Genomic DNA, 20,528 nt, shown 5'->3' with positions numbered 1-20,528 from the left:
TTAGCGCCCACATGCAGCCTGGTGCTGAGGACAACCTTTAGCGCCCACATGCAGCCTGGTGTTGAGGACAACCTTTAGCACAGCACGTTGACGCTGAAGGAATGCAGACCCAATGTGTACTTCTCACCGCAAGGTTAGGCACAGTTATTTTTGTTAAGGTCAGGGGGAGGGTTAAGTTTAGATGTAAGTTAACGCAGACTGGCGTTGTGAGTCTACATGGTCAGCATTCCTTCTGCATTTCAATCGGTATATACACACACACACACGCACGCACGCACACACACACACACACACACACACACACACACACACACACACACACACACACACACACACACACACACACACACACACACACACACACACACACACACACACACACACAGTATTGCTTTCCTTCTCTCTTAATGTCCTGCCTTTTCTGTGGAATGACAGAGGCAACAATGACATGCCATTTGTTTGTGACCGGCGGTCACAAACAAAGTAGTCACTTGAATGACAGCGAGAGACATGGAGGTACAGTATAGTCGCATGAGTGACTTCACTTGGGCAGCGACGCAGCGTGCCTTCAGCGAGACCTCACAATGGCCGGGCAACGTTGAATATATTGCTATTAACCCATTCTGACCTGAGATCAGATTCTAAAAATGTCTTCTACATCCTGACAGTTTTCTGAAAAAGCTATGTTTCTATGTCAGTCGTTCTTCGATTTTTCAAAAATAACAGACCTACAAGCTCATAGCTATGAGCTTGTAGATCTGCTATTTTTCAATAGCTAAAGCATAACATGATGCGAACACCAAAAGGGGTTCCCGCCCCAAAATGGGTTAAAGCTCTATGGCTCTATGGTCACGGACAAAGTCAGAGAGAGATAAGGATGAGGCTGGCAGGGCACTGCGTCAGGCACGCAGAACTTGAGGCAAGTAAATTGACCCTATGGGAGCCAACCCAGGGCAAAGCCAGGAAGGGGAAAGAAGCGTACCACCTAATGTAGATGTGCTGCTGCGCGACAGCTTGGCTGACGACACTGAAGAGCTCAAGAACCTGATGTGGAGGGCAGTGATCCAGAACCTGATGTTGGATAGGACATTGTTGAGGGCAGCGATCCAGGAATCCCGAGTTGGTGTTGGCTAGACCTCACTCTCGCAGCAACTAACTATGGCCGTCGGCACTTCGGCTTGACTTCCTACCTTCAATGGAGACACGTCGCTTCAATGAACTGCAGCGGCCAGTGAGGCATCTATTTTTTGAGTGGTGCAACCACTCCAAGGAACAGCAATGTCCGTGTTAACTGTTAACCTATTTGACTATGTGACTATGTATGTGACTTTAAGGCATACCAGTAGGGGCGCTGTTGTGCCAGAAACAGTGCTGCACTGTTGCCTGCTAATGAGATAGAGAGAGAGAGAGAGAGAGAGAGAGAGAGAGAGGGGGGGGGGGGGAGTTGCACCACTCAGTTCACACAGGTGTGATTTAAAAAAATATCTATGGGCCTGCTGACTCTCCTTCAACTCTCCTCTTCCGGTGGCGCATCTTTGTTTTCATTCATAATAGCGACAACTCGTACGTGAAGTACGGCTGCAAAACTGTACACACACACACACACACACACACACACACACACACACACACACACACACACTCCCAACATTCCATCATGTGCACCGACCATTCTCACTTTGGAAGTCTTTAAGTTTAAAGAGACTGCATTTTTTCCACTGAGGCGGGATCGTGGATAGTTCATTTCAAACCTGGTATCATGTCAGGAACAGCTTTAACTCCTGACAGATGTTTCAAAACATGCTTTGGCTTGCTTTTGCACTTTGAAAAAAAGCTTTATCTGAGCGAGGGAGTCGACAGGACCACAGCAATTTGAGTGTTAATTTAACACAGAGAGTGTACACGCTCGTCGCTTTGTATACCAACTAAACTAAAATGTCATGACTTGCCTGCACTGAACATGTATACCGGTATGCTATAAATGACACCCGTAACATAATAGAAATCAAATTGCTTGGTTAAATACAGTTGTAATTAACATATTTTTTGTTACACTTTCACACTTTTTCACAATGTGAAACATATTCCTGAGGCTCTAACAGTTTTAATACACAGAATATAATATTGTACGTGCAGACGATTACAGTATGTGTAAAATTGTCTGAGATTGGGTGATTTAGCAGTTTTTGGAACTTCTAGTGTGTGCTGGGAAGAGTGTATACGAATGGAACCAAATGGACGCTCTTCGGAGACAAATTAACACTGGAGGCTTTTACTGTGTACAGCCTGATCGAACCAAATGACATGATAACAATTACACATAGAGAGACGGCATAATCGGAACAGCACTGTTTTGCTTTCTGTCACATGAAAGCCTCGAGAATCAATTCGTCGTGACCAATACACAAGGCCAAGAGTGATCTATTCTGTGAGGAAATGCTCTTTGTGATTGGTCTAATTGCATTCGTTCACAGGAGACACGGTAACAAGAGAGCCACACAGAAGCCCGGCGTCAGACAGCATCTCTCTTTTCATTCCCTCCATTATTTCCTTTCAACTCTCCAGTTGCAAAGGAAGTGCGAGTCCATTTGGTTTCATTTTAGCTCTCTCAAGAGATAAGAATGGGTATATTTTAACACTGAGAGTTTTTCTGTGGATGCTCAGAGGAGTGAGTCGGCCAGTTCGAACAAATCCCCACTTCAGATAAGAGACAGCGCTGTCCTTGCTTCCCAGGGCTACAGCCACAGCGATGTACAATGAGACCCAATTTCCTCTGTTAAGTGAGTGTTTACAACTCGGGTCCCGTTAAGACTGACATGCATGATGCAGCACAACTCTGCTTTCCTTCCAACATTAAATAATAATGACATCATTAAAACGCAAACCACATGCTTTAATATCCTGGTAAAGGACCGATTCTTCGGAGAAATGCCTGACTGTGATTAATTTAAAAGATGTTTTAGAAGAGACCGATGCTCCCCCAACCCCCACCCCGCCTCTCTGTCTAACTCACTCCCTCTCTCTGTCTCTCTCTCTCTCTCTCTCTGTCCCTCTTTCTGTCTCTATCTCTGTCTCCCTCACTCCCTCTCTCTGTCTCCCTCACCCCCGCTCTCTCTCTCTCTGTCCCTCTCTCTGTCTCCCTCACTCCCTCTCTCTCTGTCTCCCTCACTCCCTCTCTCTCTGTCTCCCTCACTCCCTCTCTCTCTGTCTCCCTCACTCCCTCTCTCTCTGTCCCTCTCTCTGTCTCTCTCTCTGTCTCTCTCTCTCTGTCCCTCACTCTACTGTATTTGTGAGGAGATATCTCTAATCTTCACTGGATATATGGGCGAGTGGCCCAGGGGGAAGTTGAAGTTGAAAGTTAAACAGAAATGGATTTGTTTTGTTTAGTATTGTTTTGTTTTGTGTTTGTGTGAATTAATCGAAGGCTTTATTCTCCCAAATGTTGTTGCCACACTGTCACACTGAATCACACAAGAACTTAGCCTTCACTCATCTGTGAAGATAATAGCCTGGTCATGACATAATGTCTATAGGGGCGGGGTCATGACATAATGCAAAGTGTCTATGGGTCATGACATAATGCAGAGTGTCTATAGGGGCGGGGTCATGACATAATGCAGAGTGTCTATAGGAGGCGGGGTCATGACATAATGCAGAGTGTCTATAGGGGCGGGGTCATGACATAATGCAGAGTGTATATAGGGGCGGGGTCATGACATAATGCAGAGTGTATATAGGGGCGGGGTCATGACATAATGCAGAGTGTCTATAGGGGCGGGGTCATGACATAATGCAGAGTGTCTATAGGGGCGTGGTCATGACATAATGCAGAGTGTCTATAGGGGCGGGGTCATGACATAATGCAGAGTGTCTATAGGGGTGGGGTCATGACATAATGCAGAGTGTCTATAGGGGCGGGGTCATGACATAATGCAGAGTGTCTATAGGGGCGGGGTCATGACATAATGCAGAGTGTCTATAGGGGCGGGGTCATGACATAATGCAGAGTGTATATAGGAGGCGGGGTCATGACATAATGCAGAGTGTCTATAGGGGCGGGGTCATGACATAATGCAGAGTGTCTATAGGGGCGGGGTCATGACATAATGCAGAGTGTCTATAGGGGCGTGGTCATGACATAATGCAGAGTGTCTATAGGGGCGTGGTCATGACATAATGCAAAGTGTCTATATGGGTGGGGTCATGACATAATGCAGAGTGTATATAGGGGCGGAGTCATGACATAATGCAGAGTGTCTATAGGGGCGGGGTCATGACATAATGCAGAGTGTCTATAGGGGCGGGGTCATGACATAATGCAGAGTGTCTATAGGGGCGTGGTCATGACATAATGCAGAGTGTCTATAGGGGCGTGGTCATGACATAATGCAAAGTGTCTATATGGGTGGGGTCATGACATAATGCAGAGTGTCTATAGGGGCGGGGTCATGACATAATGCAGAGTGTCTATAGGGGCGGGGTCATGACATAATGCAAAGTGTCTATATGGGTGGGGTCATGACATAATGCAGAGTGTATATAGGGGCGGGGTCATGACATAATGCAGAGTGTATATAGGGGCGGGGTCATGACATAATGCAGAGTGTCTATAGGGGCGGGGTCATGACATAATGCAGAGTGTATATAGGGGCGGAGTCATGACATAATGCAGAGTGTCTATAGGGGCGTGGTCATGACATAATGCAGAGTGTATATAGGGGCGGAGTCATGACATAATGCAGAGTGTCTATAGGGGCGGGGTCATGACATAATGCAAAGTGTCTATAGGGGCGGGGTCATGACATAATGCAGAGTGTCTATAGGGGCGGAGTCATGACATAATGCAGAGTGTCTATAGGGGCGGGGTCATGACATAATGCAGAGTGTCTATAGGGGTGGGGTCATGACATAATGCAGAGTGTCTATAGGGGCGGGGTCATGACATAATGCAGAGTGTCTATAGGGGCGTGGTCATGACATAATGCAAAGTGTCTATATGGGTGGGGTCATGACATAATGCAGAGTGTATATAGGGGCGGAGTCATGACATAATGCAGAGTGTCTATAGGGGCGGGGTCATGACATAATGCAGAGTGTCTATAGGGGCGGGGTCATGACATAATGCAAAGTGTCTATATGGGTGGGGTCATGACATAATGCAGAGTGTATATAGGGGCGGGGTCATGACATAATGCAGAGTGTATATAGGGGCGGGGTCATGACATAATGCAGAGTGTCTATAGGGGCGGGGTCATGACATAATGCAGAGTGTATATAGGGGCGGAGTCATGACATAATGCAGAGTGTCTATAGGGGCGTGGTCATGACATAATGCAGAGTGTATATAGGGGCGGAGTCATGACATAATGCAGAGTGTCTATAGGGGCGGAGTCATGACATAATGCAGAGTGTCTATAGGGGCGGGGTCATGACATAATGCAAAGTGTCTATAGGGGCGGGGTCATGACATAATGCAGAGTGTCTATAGGGGCGGGGTCATGACATAATGCAGAGTGTCTATAGGGGCGGGGTCATGACATAATGCAGAGTGTCTATAGGGGCGGAGTCATGACATAATGCAGAGTGTATATAGGGGCGGGGTCATGACATAATGCAGAGTGTCTATAGGGGCGGAGTCATGACATAATGCAGAGTGTCTATAGGGGCGGGGTCATGACATAATGCAGAGTGTATATAGGGGCGGGGTCATGACATAATGCAGAGTGTCTATAGGGGCGGAGTCATGACATAATGCAGAGTGTCTATAGGGGCGGGGTCATGACATAATGCAGAGTGTCTATAGGGGCGGGGTCATGACATAATGCAGAGTGTCTATAGGGGCGGGGTCATGACATAATGCAAAGTGTCTATATGGGTGGGGTCATGACATAATGCAGAGTGTCTATAGGGGCGCGGTCATGACATAATGCAGAGTGTCTATAGGGGCGGGGTCATGACATAATATCTATAGGGGCGGGGTCATGACATAATGCAGAGTGTCTATAGGGGCGGGGTCATGACATGCAGAGTGTCTATAGGAGCGGGTCTCCCGGCATACATATATATGTGTGTGTGTGTGTGTGTGTGTGTGTGTGTGTGTGTGTGTGTGTGTGTGAGTTAGTGAGTGTCCGCGTGTCCGTCCGTGTATATGTCCGTCCGTCTGTGTAAACTAATCTCCATTTCCAGAACGACCTGTTATATTGCTTTTTGACTTTTGAACAACACATTTTTTTTATATTACTCCTCCAGATTCTGTCCAAAAATCCCGCAAATTGTTGCACAGTATCTCTATAGTCATGTGTTCAAACTTCAAGCCGGATCTGTCCGATATTTCATATTCCATCCTAATTGGCTAACATTGACTTTCAAAGTTTGCAGGATCGGCCCGTTTTGAACAAAAAGCCTCAAATCATGAACGCAGCGTGCAATTTACGTGAAATCTTTCACCGTCTTTCCTACTAGTTTAATCTTGCACTAGCCCTTGATTGTGACCGTGTACTTTGATCTTTTTGATCCAAAAGTTCATCACCAGTTTGAGGCAGCTCCCTGGTCAGCCCCTCCAAGTTTCACGATGATCTGCCCGTCTGTTTTCGATGTTGACCTTGATTGTGACCTTGACCTTTGACATTATCAACCAATAATCTGTTTGAGGCAGGCTACTGATCTTTCCCTCCAAATGGAATGAAAACACAGCCATCTGCTCTCCAGATATTTAGAGACAAACAACCGTAATGGGGTGGAAACATAACCCTTATCTGACTCCGTGGGAGGAGGTAACAATAACTCCACAAAATGAACAACGTAAAGTAGAAATCACGATCACAGAAAAGAAGATAGAGTTTCCCTGTTGCAGTAGATCTACTATATTATATATATATATATATATATATATATATATATATATATGAAAGTGGTTAATTCACATTTTAATGTTAACTCACTGGAGATAACAATGTACTGTATTTCTGCAGGAGACTGACAATAATAGTGGCTCTCCCAGGTTGTTCTTAGTTTAATTACTCCCATATCTTGGGAGTAATTAAACCTCATTTGGGAGAGATTTATTTTTCTAAATTTTTGATCCAAAACCTTTTGAGGGCGAGAACCCGGGTTCACATCTCTTAATGCAATATATTTTTGAAATCACACCATATGTGGTTTTACAGTATCATACAGCACAATGACAATATCATACGTGTATCTCTTTATAAGAACTCTATAATAATATAATTATAAATGACTGTTCTGTATATTTGTTTAGTCTGGCTCGGACGGCTGACGTAGTGTTGGGTAGTGTCCGCTCATGCAGCTTGACAGCGTGTCGCGGGTTCGAATCCAGATCCCCCTCTCTCTCCCCATTTCCTGTCAGACTACTGTATGCTGTCTAATAATGGCAGAACAAAGCCAAATAGACAGAATCTTTATAATTGTTTAGTCAACTAAATGGATTTGTCTGTTTCCAGGGCTAGGTCAGAACAGTATGATAATCGTAGGACAGAAATGCAGTATATAACCAAACATATGCAGTGCCTGTTTATTTTATTTTTGAGTAATGCAACCACTCCCTTACGGAGCTATGTGTGTGTGTGGGTGGGTGGCTGGGTGCGTCTGAGCACGAAAACAGCATGGTTGTTTTTCACCACCTGTGCGCAACCTAACACACACACACACACACACACACACACACACACACACACACACACACACACACACACACACACACATTAACTGTATATATGGTGATTTCAGGTGTGCCAGTACAGTACAGTGACAGTACAGTACAGCTCGCCGGAATTGGGCCGGCACCCTGGGTGCGTTCCTGTGGGTCAGTACAGTGACAGTACAGTACAGTCCGTTTCGGACTGTACTGTACTGTGTTATGTATGTGTAGGCCTAGGTTTAATTATTTAAATTGTAGGGTTGAAAACAATTATCACTTCCCTCATCCAAGGCAAATAAATTCTAGGTAATTTATATAGTACAGTATATTATAGACAGTCCATCCATTCATCTTCAACCGCTTATCCGGAGTCACTGATACAGAGTCAGTTTCAGCAGAGAACTCCAAACATTCCTTTCCTGAGCAACACTATAGCCACTTCCTTCCTGGGGAATCCTGAGGTGTTCCAAGCCAAGTGTGGAGATGTATTCCCCCCCCATCTGGTCCTTGGTCTGTCACAGGGTCTTCTCCCTGGAGATGTATTCCCCCCATCTGGTCCTTGGTTTTATCACGGGGTGTGGAGGTGTATCCCCCCATCTGGTCCTTGGTCTGCCACAGGGTCTCCTCCCTGTGAGAAGTGAGGGCCTCCCTAGGTGAAGGAGCAGCACTTCTACTCTGATTCTCTCGCGGGTGACTGCACTTCTCTAAGGGAGAGGCCAGCCGCTTGTATCCGCACCGCAACCGTATTCTCTCGGTCATGACACACAATAATAATATAATGACCACAGGTGAGAGTGGGAATGAAGATTGCTCGGTAGACTGAGAGCGTTGCCTTCTGGCTCAGCTGTCTTTTCATCACAACACTAGTGCGGTACAGCGACAGTATTGCATAATGTTGAATATTATCCTCTGCATTCCCTTTAGTTGAGAGCCCCCCCCCCCCATCTGAAGCTCACTTACACCCCAAATGTGGGCCCATTCCCCGAGTTATGCCCCGGACAGAGATTCTGCTCACAGAGATTTGATGGCTTTATAGAATGATGATCATAATGCACCTTCTTGGGTGAAATGAGAGATCTTGTGAGGTCATTATGAATCTAGCGTGCCTTGGGGACACCTTGCTGTCCCCTGAGGGACACCTTGCTGTCCCCTGAGTGCTGCTAATATGTATATCTTGTTGTTCTCCCTCATGGGTTCTGTGCTGTTTTTGTGTCCACATCTGCTGCGACTAAGTTTGTGTGTAAATGTTTGTCTGCCACGCAGGAGTGCCTCGTGCGAGAGACGGAAAGAGAGACAGATTGAAAAGAAGTATAGAGAGATAAGAAAGGAATGAATGAAGACAATGAATGAGAGAGAGTATGCTGGCAGAGGCTTCCAACCCACATAGCTACCAGTTTGGCCTGACATTGGGCACAATGGGCAGAGATCCAGTTTGGCCTGACATTGGGCACAATGGGCAGAGATCCATATAACCGATTTTCCACATCATGTCCCAGCTAATCAAATCAGGCTAATGACAATGGATTGTCACTGTCAGTCATTGAACATCTCTTGCTGCAGGTCTGGGTCGAGGCTTCCCTGCGATGACCTCTCTGGCGCTGTGACCCGTCTTTAAGCACGAGATTGACGCACACTGGCAAATGAAAGGGCAAAAACAAAAACAAAAAAGTGTACAGTGTATACAAACCAGTTAGGACCAGTTAGGACTGGTTCAGAAACCGCAAGGGGTGGGGGTACGAGAATTGAGGATGAAAAGATGAGAGAGACAGAAAGAAAGGATGAAATAAACCAGAAGCTAGAGAGAGAGATGGAAGGAAAAGCATGGGAGAGTGGGAAGAAGAATGATGGTACACAACCATTAATCAAACAAATATGGAAGAGATGGAAAGAGAGACAAAGAAATGAGAGGCGTACAGACATAAGAGAAAGACAGACACTGTGAGAGAAAGATATCTGAGAGAAAGACAGATACCGTGAGACAAAGACACAGTATCTGAAGGAAAGAGAGATGAGAAAGACGGATACAGTTGAGTACTATAGAGAAAGACATATTGGAGAGAATGACATATGCAGTGTATGTGTATACTATATCCTCTCTTACTCAGACCAGTATAATGTTGTGGTTTTGAATGACCGTCTAATGTGAGTGCATACCAGTAAATACCATTAAATAGATACCAGGGCCCAGTGTGACTCGCATCTCGGCAAACTCTGTCACACACCTACTGTGCGTGTGCGTGTGTGTGCGTGTGTGTGCGTGTGTGTGTGTGTGTGTGTGTGTGTGTGTGTGTGTGTGTGTGTGAGAGAAAAAGACAAAGATTCTGTGTTTCATGTGTGTGGGTGTTTATGTGAAAGAGTCTCTGACTATTAGTGGGTTAGAGGTAGAATTTGTGAAAGAGAGCGTGTGTACTTATGTAAATGTGTGTGTGTGTGTGTGTGTGTGTGTGTGTGTGTGTGTGTGTGTGTGTGTGTGTGTGTGTGTGTGTGTGTGTGCGTGTGCGTGTACTTGCGTGCGGTTTAGTACAGAGGTTGGAGCAGAACTGAGCCATCCAACCCACATATTGACGTGCACACTGCACAGTCGTGCGCACGCGCATGCACACGCTCAGGATCAGTATGTTCTCCAGCTAGCAGACAGAACACTGCATACTCAGCCATTGTTTCCTCACAATGACGTTTGTCTCGATCCGTTCTCTCTCCTCACCTCCCCTCTCCACCCTCTTCCCTCGTTCCCTAAACTAAACCCCATACCCTCCCCTCTCCACCCTCTTCCTCTCTCTCCTCCCTCGTTCCCTAAACTAAACCCCATACCCTCCCCCCTGTCTGTTCTTCCCATTTTGCCGCCCTTTCCTCGCTCCCTCCATCTCTCCCTCCACTTGCTGTCTTCTCCGTCTAGCTGGCCTCTGCTCCCTCCATCTTTGCTGTTATTTCTCTCCATTTGTATCAACCCCACTACTCTCCATCTCCTCTCTCTCTCTCTCTCTCTCTCTCTCTCTCTCTCTCTCTCCCTCTCTCTCTCTCTTCGAGTCTGTTCTCCCTCTCTCTCTTTCTCTCTTTATATATAAATCTGTGCCACCTTGCCTTTTTTGCAAACTGTTAATAAAGTATTCAATCTCTCTCTCGCTCTCTCTCTCTCTGTCTCCTTCCTTCCGTCTCTCCCTCTCATCTGCAGTTTGACATTAACCAGCTGTCGACCTCAGTGAATGTAAGCCAGAGCCTCAGTCCCATCCACAAGCCTCTGGAGTCTCCAGGAAGCAGCGGCGGCTGCAGCAACAGCAGCCGCGGGAGCAGCGTGGCGGGCGCGGCCGTCGGCGTTGCCGTGGAGCAGTCGCCGGTAGACCGCTCCAAGTGCTTCTTCCCCGACGAATCAGAGCCGCTGCTGCGCTGCGACTCCACCTCCAGCAAAGACTCCGCCCTCAGCCGGACTGGCTCCTTCATTACCAAAGGTGAGCGGAACGGAACTGGTCGGAATAACGTGTTCCTTCCATGGATGGGAACGGAACTGGTCGGAATAACGTGTTCCTTCCATGGATGGGAACGGAACTGGTCGGAATAACGTGTTCCTCCCATGGATGGGAACGGAACTGGTCGGAAATAACGTGTTCCTCCCATGTTCCTTCCAAGGATAGGAACGGAACTAGTCATAATAAAGTGTTCCTTCCATGTCCGGCCGGGGAAATCCCCCCCCCCCCCTGTCAGATGAAAATAAGCAGCTTGGACTCCTCATGCATAGAAGGAAGCATGAGGTCAGTCCGCTGCCCCCCAGGTTGGCAGAGGAAGTGTAGCGCCCAGGATTACATTAGGTCAGGGGTTTTCAACCGGTGGTCCGCGGCCCCCTGGTGGTCCGCGGAGGTACTGCTGGTGGTCCGCAGCCAGGCATTCAGAAAAGTTATATTTTTGCCTTTTTTTTCTTTACTTTTTTTTTACCTTTCTAATATATAATATAAAACTTATTTGCACTCTTTTAACTTTTTACTTGTTTGTAAATAATAATAATAATAACTTAAGTCGAATCTAACATTTCAAAAAGTCAAATAAACCAAAAGAAAAGCTGACGGAGTCATCAGCTGCCAGCGGAACAACCATCCTGCTCTTCCACCCAACGCATGCATGCTTACCGTGCTTGCTGCCCAAGGCAAGCACGGTAAGACGGTACCATAAATTATTCATTAAATTCATAATAATACGTTTGGGAAAGTCAAATCTCCCTGCCATAGAGTTATAATATCTGCCGCGGATCGATTGAATATATAATACGTGACGTATTCACTATTCAATGTGCAACTTCTCAGTCTATCGTTGCCGAAAAAGCAGAGCTACAAGCTCACAACGCGATGCAACCAGGTGCGGGCTCCACCGGGCCCGTCAGCGTCGCGTCTCCGTCAGGGAATGTTCCTATTTTAATCAATGAAGGGTGGCTCCACTGGCACTGCCCACGTTGCGTTGTGTGACTGCATTAAAATTGCCCCGGTTGGCCGGTTCGTTTTTTGACGCACACGACGGAGGCACAACGCGCCTGGTGGAGCCCCCGTGTGAGCTTGTAGATTGGCTATTTTTGGTGCGTGACACCGTCGTACGATGATGTATACATTACGCTTTTAAAGTGACGGTACACAATGAACAGTTCCCTCTGTATGTTAGAAAGGTAGGCTACTGTTACTGTATAAGGCCCTAGTAAAATGTAGTGCAGGTTGTAGGTTGGTTAAAATAAAGAGAAGATTATTAAAATAGAATAAGATAAAAATATATATTCTGTGTGTGTGTGTGTGTGTGTGTGTGTGTGTGTGTGTGTGTGTGTGTGTGTGTGTGTGTGTGTGTGTGTGTGTGTGTGTGTGTACTGTGACTGTCAAATGCTCGTGTGCATGTGTCTTCAGTGTTTGGGTGATTAACTGAAATGGATTATTATTTTGAGACTTATTTTGAGTCCTGCTTAGTACAAGTAAAACACACTTTAGTAAAACTTTTGATAATAAAATACTTTGAAACATAGTTTATTTTGTCCAGCTCATGAATGTAGCCTGTGATAGTGTGATTAGTGAGTAACAAGTAAGAAGAAAACAAAAACAATCTTAACCCATGGTGCATGAATGCCCCACCACTATTGTGTCGGGTGGGTCCATCGTAGATCTACGATGAACCCACCCGACACAACAGTGGTGGTCCCCAGGCTGCTGCTAGTCAGAATGGTGGTCCCTGGGTCAAAACCAGTTGAAAACCCCTGCATTAGGTAATTGACACTGAAAAAAATGGGTTGCAAAATATTGGGATAAAAATTATTAAAAAAAAAAAAAAAAAAAAGTGGGATAGGACACTGCTTGCATTGTCATTGTTGGACTGTAACTCTGTAGAGTTTACAATGGGTTATCACTGGGACCCCAATCAACAAAAATAATCTGGTTAATTTAACACTAAAGGCGCTAAAGTGCCCAGCAGATGAGGCAGATTTTACTCCATTTCCTTGTGCACATTGTGCACAACAATGCACAAGGTCAACACGTAAACAGTGATTTAGCGAGGGATTGTCTTTGCTATTATCCTACACAAACAGATCATACTGTAAGAGTCACTGTACAATGTATCATTCTGCTCATTCAGCCGACCCCAAACTACAAAAACATCCACAGTGTTCATTTAACTGAGAGTGTACAATGGGTTCGTTCCATTTGTACACTCTCAGAGTTATAGATCCTTAGCATCATGTCGTGCTTTAGCTATTGAAAAATAGCAGATCTAAAAGCTCATAGCGCGCCACCGAGTGGCGCGCTACGAGCTTGTAGGTCTGCTATTTTTTTTAAATCAAAGAGAGACTGACATAGAAGACATTTTTAGAATCTGATCTCAGGTCAGAATGGAAAACTGTCAGGATGTAGAAGACATTTTTAGAATCTGATCTCAGGTCAGAATGGGTTAAGGGTCCATTTGGGCCCCTAGTGGGTCCCGGACCGAACAGTGCTATAGCATATTATGATAGTGTAGCATAATATATCACCTGGGTACTCATTGTTACGCAACTGAGGTCGGTACCGACTACCGACGGCTACGGTATGTTGAATGCCTGGATGGTCATTTATTTATCTATCACATACCCATTGCCTTATTTAGTCAAAACGACACAAGAGAAAACATTCAAAGTTTGAACAAGGCAGTAACTGTCGCAGCCATGTTCGATATGTTGAGTTCCTTCCGGTTTCCGCAGTGAGGTCACTCTGGGTGACAGTTCAGCGCACTTTGCCACGTTATAGCAGCTAACGTTGACTGATACTGCCGTAACTATTAGCCCAAGTTTGATATCCGTTATCACTCTCTTTGTCCTTTTATCACTCCCCTCACCCAGGGCAAGCATACTGTATAGTGAGTGAGGCAATAATCTTATTGATTCTTTGATAGCTTTCATGGTATAATTAAATTGAGCAAGTGAAATAATGTAAGTGAGAGCAGCATTCGCTGCTGTTGCATTAACATTGGGCCCAGCTTGGCAGACAAACAGCTGGGCCCTGCTTGGCAGACAAACAGCTGGGCCCTGCTTGGCAGACAAACAGCTGGGCCCTGCTTGGCAGACAAACAGCTGGGCCCTGCTTGGCAGACAAACAGCTGGGCCCTGCTTGGTAGACAAACAGCTGGGCCCTGCTTGGCAGACAAACATGGCCCATCCATGTGTGTGTTATAGACCTGTTGTCGAGCAGATGGACAGTGCCTGCAATAACGGCTATCTGTGATCTGTAAATGACAATATATGACGTACAACACCTCAAGTATAACTAAAAGTCTATATATTTGTCACTCCTTTAAGTCAAAACCAACAAGGACAAGCACACCCGTCCACTCCCCCTAAACACTCGCCACATTTACCAGGGGCCTCCTGGCATCGAAGACCTGACAGACAGCCTTGAAAGAAGCCATTTGCAGTGACTTTGATTCAGAACATGCCAGAAGTTTATATAATCCTCCATTTTAAAATCGCCTGCACTCCAAGGCCCCTGCTGAGACTTATAGAGAGGCTTGTGTAGATACAGTATGTTTATAACAAGATATTAGGGATTTGTAACAACAGAGTTACATTTACAACACAGTACAGCTGCGCTGATATGCCGTGTAGGATCAAGAGAGTACAGTCGGTACACGCTTTCATTCCAGGAAAACACAACACTACACTTAATTATTTACGTGCCCGTCCCTGGATGAAGGTGTGTTAATTAGTGACCTCGTGTTGTGTTAACCAGAAATGCAAGCCTTCCCCTCAGCCCTCCAATGACACATGATGATTGGACATGCTAGGCAGTGTTTCCTATGTATAAGGTGTGTGTTTAGCGCCCCCTTCTGGAAGCACGTTGAGTCACACCTTTAGTAGCATGAGAGGAACATGAAAGACATCTCTTTAAAGAAGTAGCTTTCAACACTTAAGTGTTAAGGTTCATTAATTATTCGGCATTTGAGCCACGGACCACCATTTGAAGAAGTTGTATAGAGGGTATGCATGTGACATCATCATCATACCCGGACGTTATGCAGGAATGCCTACTGTGTGGCAAAAGTCTACTTTCTGGCCTCGACAGCCCAACATACAAACAGAAAAGTCCTCTCATCGCATTGAACAACTTTAAACACATTAAATTAACTTTGCCACTCGATCTGCCATTCACTTTATGCATGCGCATGCCCTCTATTGATGTTGGTACTGTAGTAGGAGACATAACAGACAAACGTTGATCAAAATAACAGTACTTCTCCATTCTCTACTTTTGTAGACTTCTTGTAAATGAAGTAATGCAGATTGGTAATGGTTTGTAATGGTTGTTTACACCCAAGAGTTAAATATCTATAAGGGACCGTGCACTGGTGACCACAGGTTGAGCACCACTGATTTAAAGCATCATCGTCCCTCCCCCCCCCCCCCCCCCCCCCCCCCACCCTGCAGAGAAAAAGGACACAGTGCTGAGGCAGGTGCGCCTGGACCCCTGCGACCTGCAGCCCATCTTCGACGACATGCTGCACATCCTGAACCCCGACGAGCTGCGCAGCATCGAGGAGATCCCCGCCGCCGAGGACAAGCTGGACCGCCTGTTTGAGATCGCCGGCGTGAAGAGCCAGGAGGCCAGCCAGACCCTGCTCGACTCCGTCTACTGTCACCTCCCCGACCTGTTATAGTTGGTGGTGGGTGAGGAGGAAAGAGTCATGTCGAAAGAGTCATGTCGATTTAAAGATGGGCTGCTTCTTGCATAATCCGCAAAACATTCTGGGATCAAAAGACCAAGAGATGTCTCATTCTCCAATTGATATTTCTGTCCTTCTGTTTTCCTTTTGGTCAAAAGAATCACCCCCCCCCCCCCCCATCCTTTGTCTAAGGAAGACCAAATGAATCTCGGTGGGGCTGAACGTTATTTCCTCCCACCACCCTCGTAGGCTGACCAGGCTGACCAACCTGACACCTCAGTCCTCTTTACCATCCCATATCCCTATCACATTGCCTTCTGGATATCCAATATCACTCTTTCAGCTCTTCAGTTCTCTACATGAGGCCTGGGTGCCCCGGCTGGGTACATTTTAAAGGCAATGTAGATGAGGTTCATTGTGCAATTTCTAAGGGTCTCATTTCAAATGGCTCTGCATCCATTTGGGGGGATGTTCATTCAGCTAATTTCCATTGCACACACACACACACACACACACACACACACACACACACACACACACACACACACACACACACACATGCGCTAGCACCCTCTAAATTGTTGCTATTTTGTTAGTAAAAGACTGGGTATACTGTAGGTATCAACACTATTCTTGCACATTCTTGGAAGATGAATCAAATACACCTCAACTAAGTTCACGCCATATAAATGATATATATATATATAATTATATATAGTGTGTATATGTCACAGTACGATTGGAAAACCAGTCAGATTGAGCGAGCTAAAGGGAGTGTGTCTCCGTGCCGAGCGCTGCGAAGTCACCTTTGGGCAGCGGTGGCCGAACGGTTTGCGGAGCGGTCTTGATATCGGAAGGTCGCTAGTTCCTATCCCCGGACCGGCACATTAAAATTACCACCGCTGAAGTGCCCTTGGACAAGGCATTGAACCCCTACCATGAAATGTTCTATGAGCAGGGCCTGGCTGTAAACAAGTTCTTGAGCTTAGTCCAGTTACCCTGGGTAAACATAGTACCTTTCCTTTTCCTTACCTTCAATCGACTCAGCGCCGTCCAAGCGGTGGGCACTGAGTCCCCCCTACTCTCGATACCTCCACCATGACAGTATGATTTTTCAATCATACTGTAACATTTCGTCATGTGCCTGATGTTGTAAAATGGCTATTTACCAACCCAACAACCCCTCCACTCACTCTTCTGTATCTTTGCTGCTTACATCAGTCTCTTTGCTCCATAGCTTGTAACCACTCTGCCAAACCAGCAGGGGGCAGTGGTTCTCAACTCCAGTCATACATGCTTGTTTCCTTCTCTGCTCTACTAGATGGGTTAATCGAAATTCACCAGGTGTGCCAGGTGTGAATCAGCCCAGTGAGTTGAGAACCACCGGTCTGACCTGCCTCCCTGCAAACAAACCGCACCGTATCCTGAATATCACATCAATGTTGAATATCAATTAATATATTAATTTAATTAATATTCAATATTAACATTGAGTATTCGTTTCGGTATTAATGTCGAACAATATGCATAATGGTATGGTATTTAAATATTAGATGGATATCGATTCATCTAATTTTGAAATATATTATTAATATTATGATGTATCGCTCTGAGAGATTTTGTTTAAATGCCACAAACGATAGCAGACTGACAGGGGTGCAATGCTCTACTCGGCAACGAAGTCATACATCTACTGCAATATTAGATTACATTTCTGATATCTGAATATTCCATTCAGATTGGAATAATCTTGGATATATGGCGTTGTCTTGAACTCTGATACAATTTACAGGACGGGTCGGAATGTTCTTTTCCCTGACGGCCTGTTTCTTTGGAGCCAAAGCTATATATCTAAAAATAAAAAAGGGATGTTTAGATACGTGGCTTTGGCTGGTTTTAACACTGACGGAACTCATGTGGACAGCACACAGTAGAATCCTCAGTGGTAATCTATCCATTTGTAACTCCCGAGAGTGTACAAAATGTAACCGCGGGTCCGTTTGTATACTCTGGAGTTGAATGAACACTCAGGATTGTACGGGGGTGTACCACACATACTGTTACCAGTACGCACACTAAGTAAAGACTCACTGCTAGCGCCTCGCCTCAACAATGTAGCGTTGAAAAAGTGTTCTTGATACATTATGATGCTTCATGTCTGTGTGTTTTTTTTATTCTTATTTAGACACAGAGAGTGTCAAGGAGAGAGAGAGAGAGGCTTGTGATTTCATGCAGGTGTATGTCAGTATACATGCTCAATGTGATACTAATATGTGTAACAATATTGATGCACTAAATTCTTTTTTTTTTCCTTTTGTTGGAGAAGGATGAGTATGACCTTTTCTCATCCTCTGCCACTTCATTGACTTTGTTTCTAATACCTTTAAATGCTGTTAACTAACTTTTCAATTTGTTGTAGGTCTTTTTCTACATTTTATTTTAATATTGTTGTCATTTATGGTATCTTTTTTTGTGTTTTTATTTCCTTATTACAGCAATCTACGGTATGTTTTCACGGGCATTCAAACTTTTCTTTTCCCTGCTTGGTGTGATTTTAAGAAAATAAAGGAGAAAAAAAAGGCCTTACCAGGGATGTAAGATATGCATACTCCATACCATTACTCTACTTGAAATCTGTCTATTTGTGGTACTTGATTCAAACAAAACAGTAAATGTAAATGTACTCTCAATATTTGCTTCCGATTTCCACATTCTTAAAAAAATTATAATCAGAACAAGAAGGAAACACAAAAATAGAAAACACAACCACTACTACACAGGACACCACCAAAAAAGAAAGAAAGAAAATAAACAACTTCAAAGATGATTTTGCTCTGAAGCATGTTGGCATTGAACTATACCACGCGAGAGCAGACAGAACTATGGAACCGTCTTTTCTCACCAAGCCAAGCTTACCAACTCACCGATTGGCCTGGGATACTTGGGAGGAATCACTCGTCCCCTGATTGAATGAGTGACGAGTGAAGATTTGATTGCACTGCTGCAAACACAGCAGAAATGATGTGGGATAATAAAATGATAATTGTCATTTTGGTGTTGTTGATGAAGATTGATGAGCTAGCTCTCTCCATGTTTCTATGGAGACACTCCAAGTGCAGGATATGGGGAACTATATATTTTCTATATATATATATGATTCTAAGAGGACAGGGGTGAGGTTTGAAATGCACATGCGCTCCGCCCAGTGGCGGTTTTCATTGAACTTCACACGTGTAACCAGTATGTTTACTACTATGTAACCTCTTAAAAAAAAAATTAAAGCTCAACACGTTTGTCATAACACTGTTTTCTTAGTCATCTTTGTAACAGATTTATATAAAGAATATATGGCTTGAAGCTGCAAGGTGGCTCAGTGGTAAGCTGTCACCTCACAGCGAGAAGGTCTTATAGGGCAAGATTTGAATGCTATTATATATATATATATATATATATATATATATATATATATATATATATATATATATATATATATATTCGTAGTGATGCCAATAAATAAGAACTTAAAGCATACAGTGGTATACATGCTAATATACACTTTCAAGATTAGGCCCTGATGCAGAAAAGGTTGGGAATCCAAAGGCCTACCACCAGCCCTTCCCCTGAGCAGGATCTCTGTTTATTTTGTTTATGATATGGACTTATACTCTCTTGGCTTGCTCTCGTCTTTTGACTGTTGCAAGGTAATTTGATCAAGGGTGGCATAACTGGCATAGCCTACTTCATTCCAATCACAACATCTCTGCAGTATCATGTTCCATATAGTCAGGTGAGTGAGTGATGGAGGTCATAGCAAATACAGTTACCATTATGAGTTATTCCGTAGGGTGTGTGTGTGTGTGTGTGTGTGTGTGTGTGTGTGGGGGGGGGGGGTGTCCACAGTCCACCACATGAAAGGCAACACATTTAGTGATTTGTAGTGATTTGTGGCTGTTTTCCACCAAGCCACAGGGGAGTTCCTATTCAGCCATACAGTACAGAATAAGGGACAGGGTTTGTTTCCGTGTGTTTCAGCAGCAGGTACAATGAAAAGTCTCAAAACAATGCACAAGGTCAACACAGAAACAGTGATTTAGCGAGGGATTGTCTTTACTATTATCGTATACAATTTATCACTATTATTTAATTAGCTGCTCAGAGCTTTGGGGAGGCTTTGAGAATTAGCTGTCTGTAAACAGCCTGCTACAACTCAAACAAATATTTATTTTATAATTTGGATGTTGAAATTGTATTGTTAATGTTTTTATTTTACACTTTATTTGCACACAATGTTTTTGTTCTGTTTAATTCGTTTTGTCTTCAGTTTTTTTGCAAAGCACTTGATAAGTGCTATATAAATTGTTTCAGTAACACTTTGTGTTTGTGCAGTCTAATCTTTGCCAGAACAAAACGTCATAGTGACTTAAAATAACACTATAATGCATTATACAATTATTATAATGGAACACACTCTCTCTTCACTCAGAGAACAAAGGTTACAAAGTAACCGAACGTTCTCTATCGTATCGAGACCTCTCTCTCCACCAACATATTTCATATGTATGGGGAACTCTGTAAGAGGAAGCGAAGCAGTCCCATGGAACCCCAAAGACAACACCAGTGGGCTTCGACCCAGCACATACTGAATTTAGAATTATTTATCATGTATGTTCAATGTAATGTATTTACAACCCCTGGAACGGCCGGACAGCCAGACGCC

The 20,528-nt window shown here is 44.6% G+C and overlaps 1 protein-coding gene across 1 annotated transcript in view; it reads left to right on the top strand.

The window, feature by feature from the left end:
* The window catches only part of tnfrsf21 (tumor necrosis factor receptor superfamily, member 21), a 62,129-nt gene extending 43,017 nt beyond the window's left edge, over positions 1–19,112 (top strand). Inside the window, exons 5-6 of the mRNA XM_083790844.1 lie at positions 10,833–11,106; positions 15,576–19,112. Coding sequence (XP_083646970.1) covers positions 10,833–11,106; positions 15,576–15,805 — 504 coding nt within the window. The 3' untranslated portion in view covers positions 15,806–19,112. The remainder of the gene's footprint in view (positions 1–10,832; positions 11,107–15,575) is intronic.
* The last annotated feature ends 1,416 nt before the right edge of the window (positions 19,113–20,528 follow it).

Source organism: Protomyctophum parallelum, assembly GCF_964188405.1.
Source record: "Protomyctophum parallelum genome assembly, chromosome: 19".
In the NCBI taxonomy this organism is placed as follows: Eukaryota; Metazoa; Chordata; class Actinopteri; order Myctophiformes; family Myctophidae; genus Protomyctophum; species Protomyctophum parallelum.
This window is presented reverse-complemented; position numbering and strand designations above follow the sequence as displayed.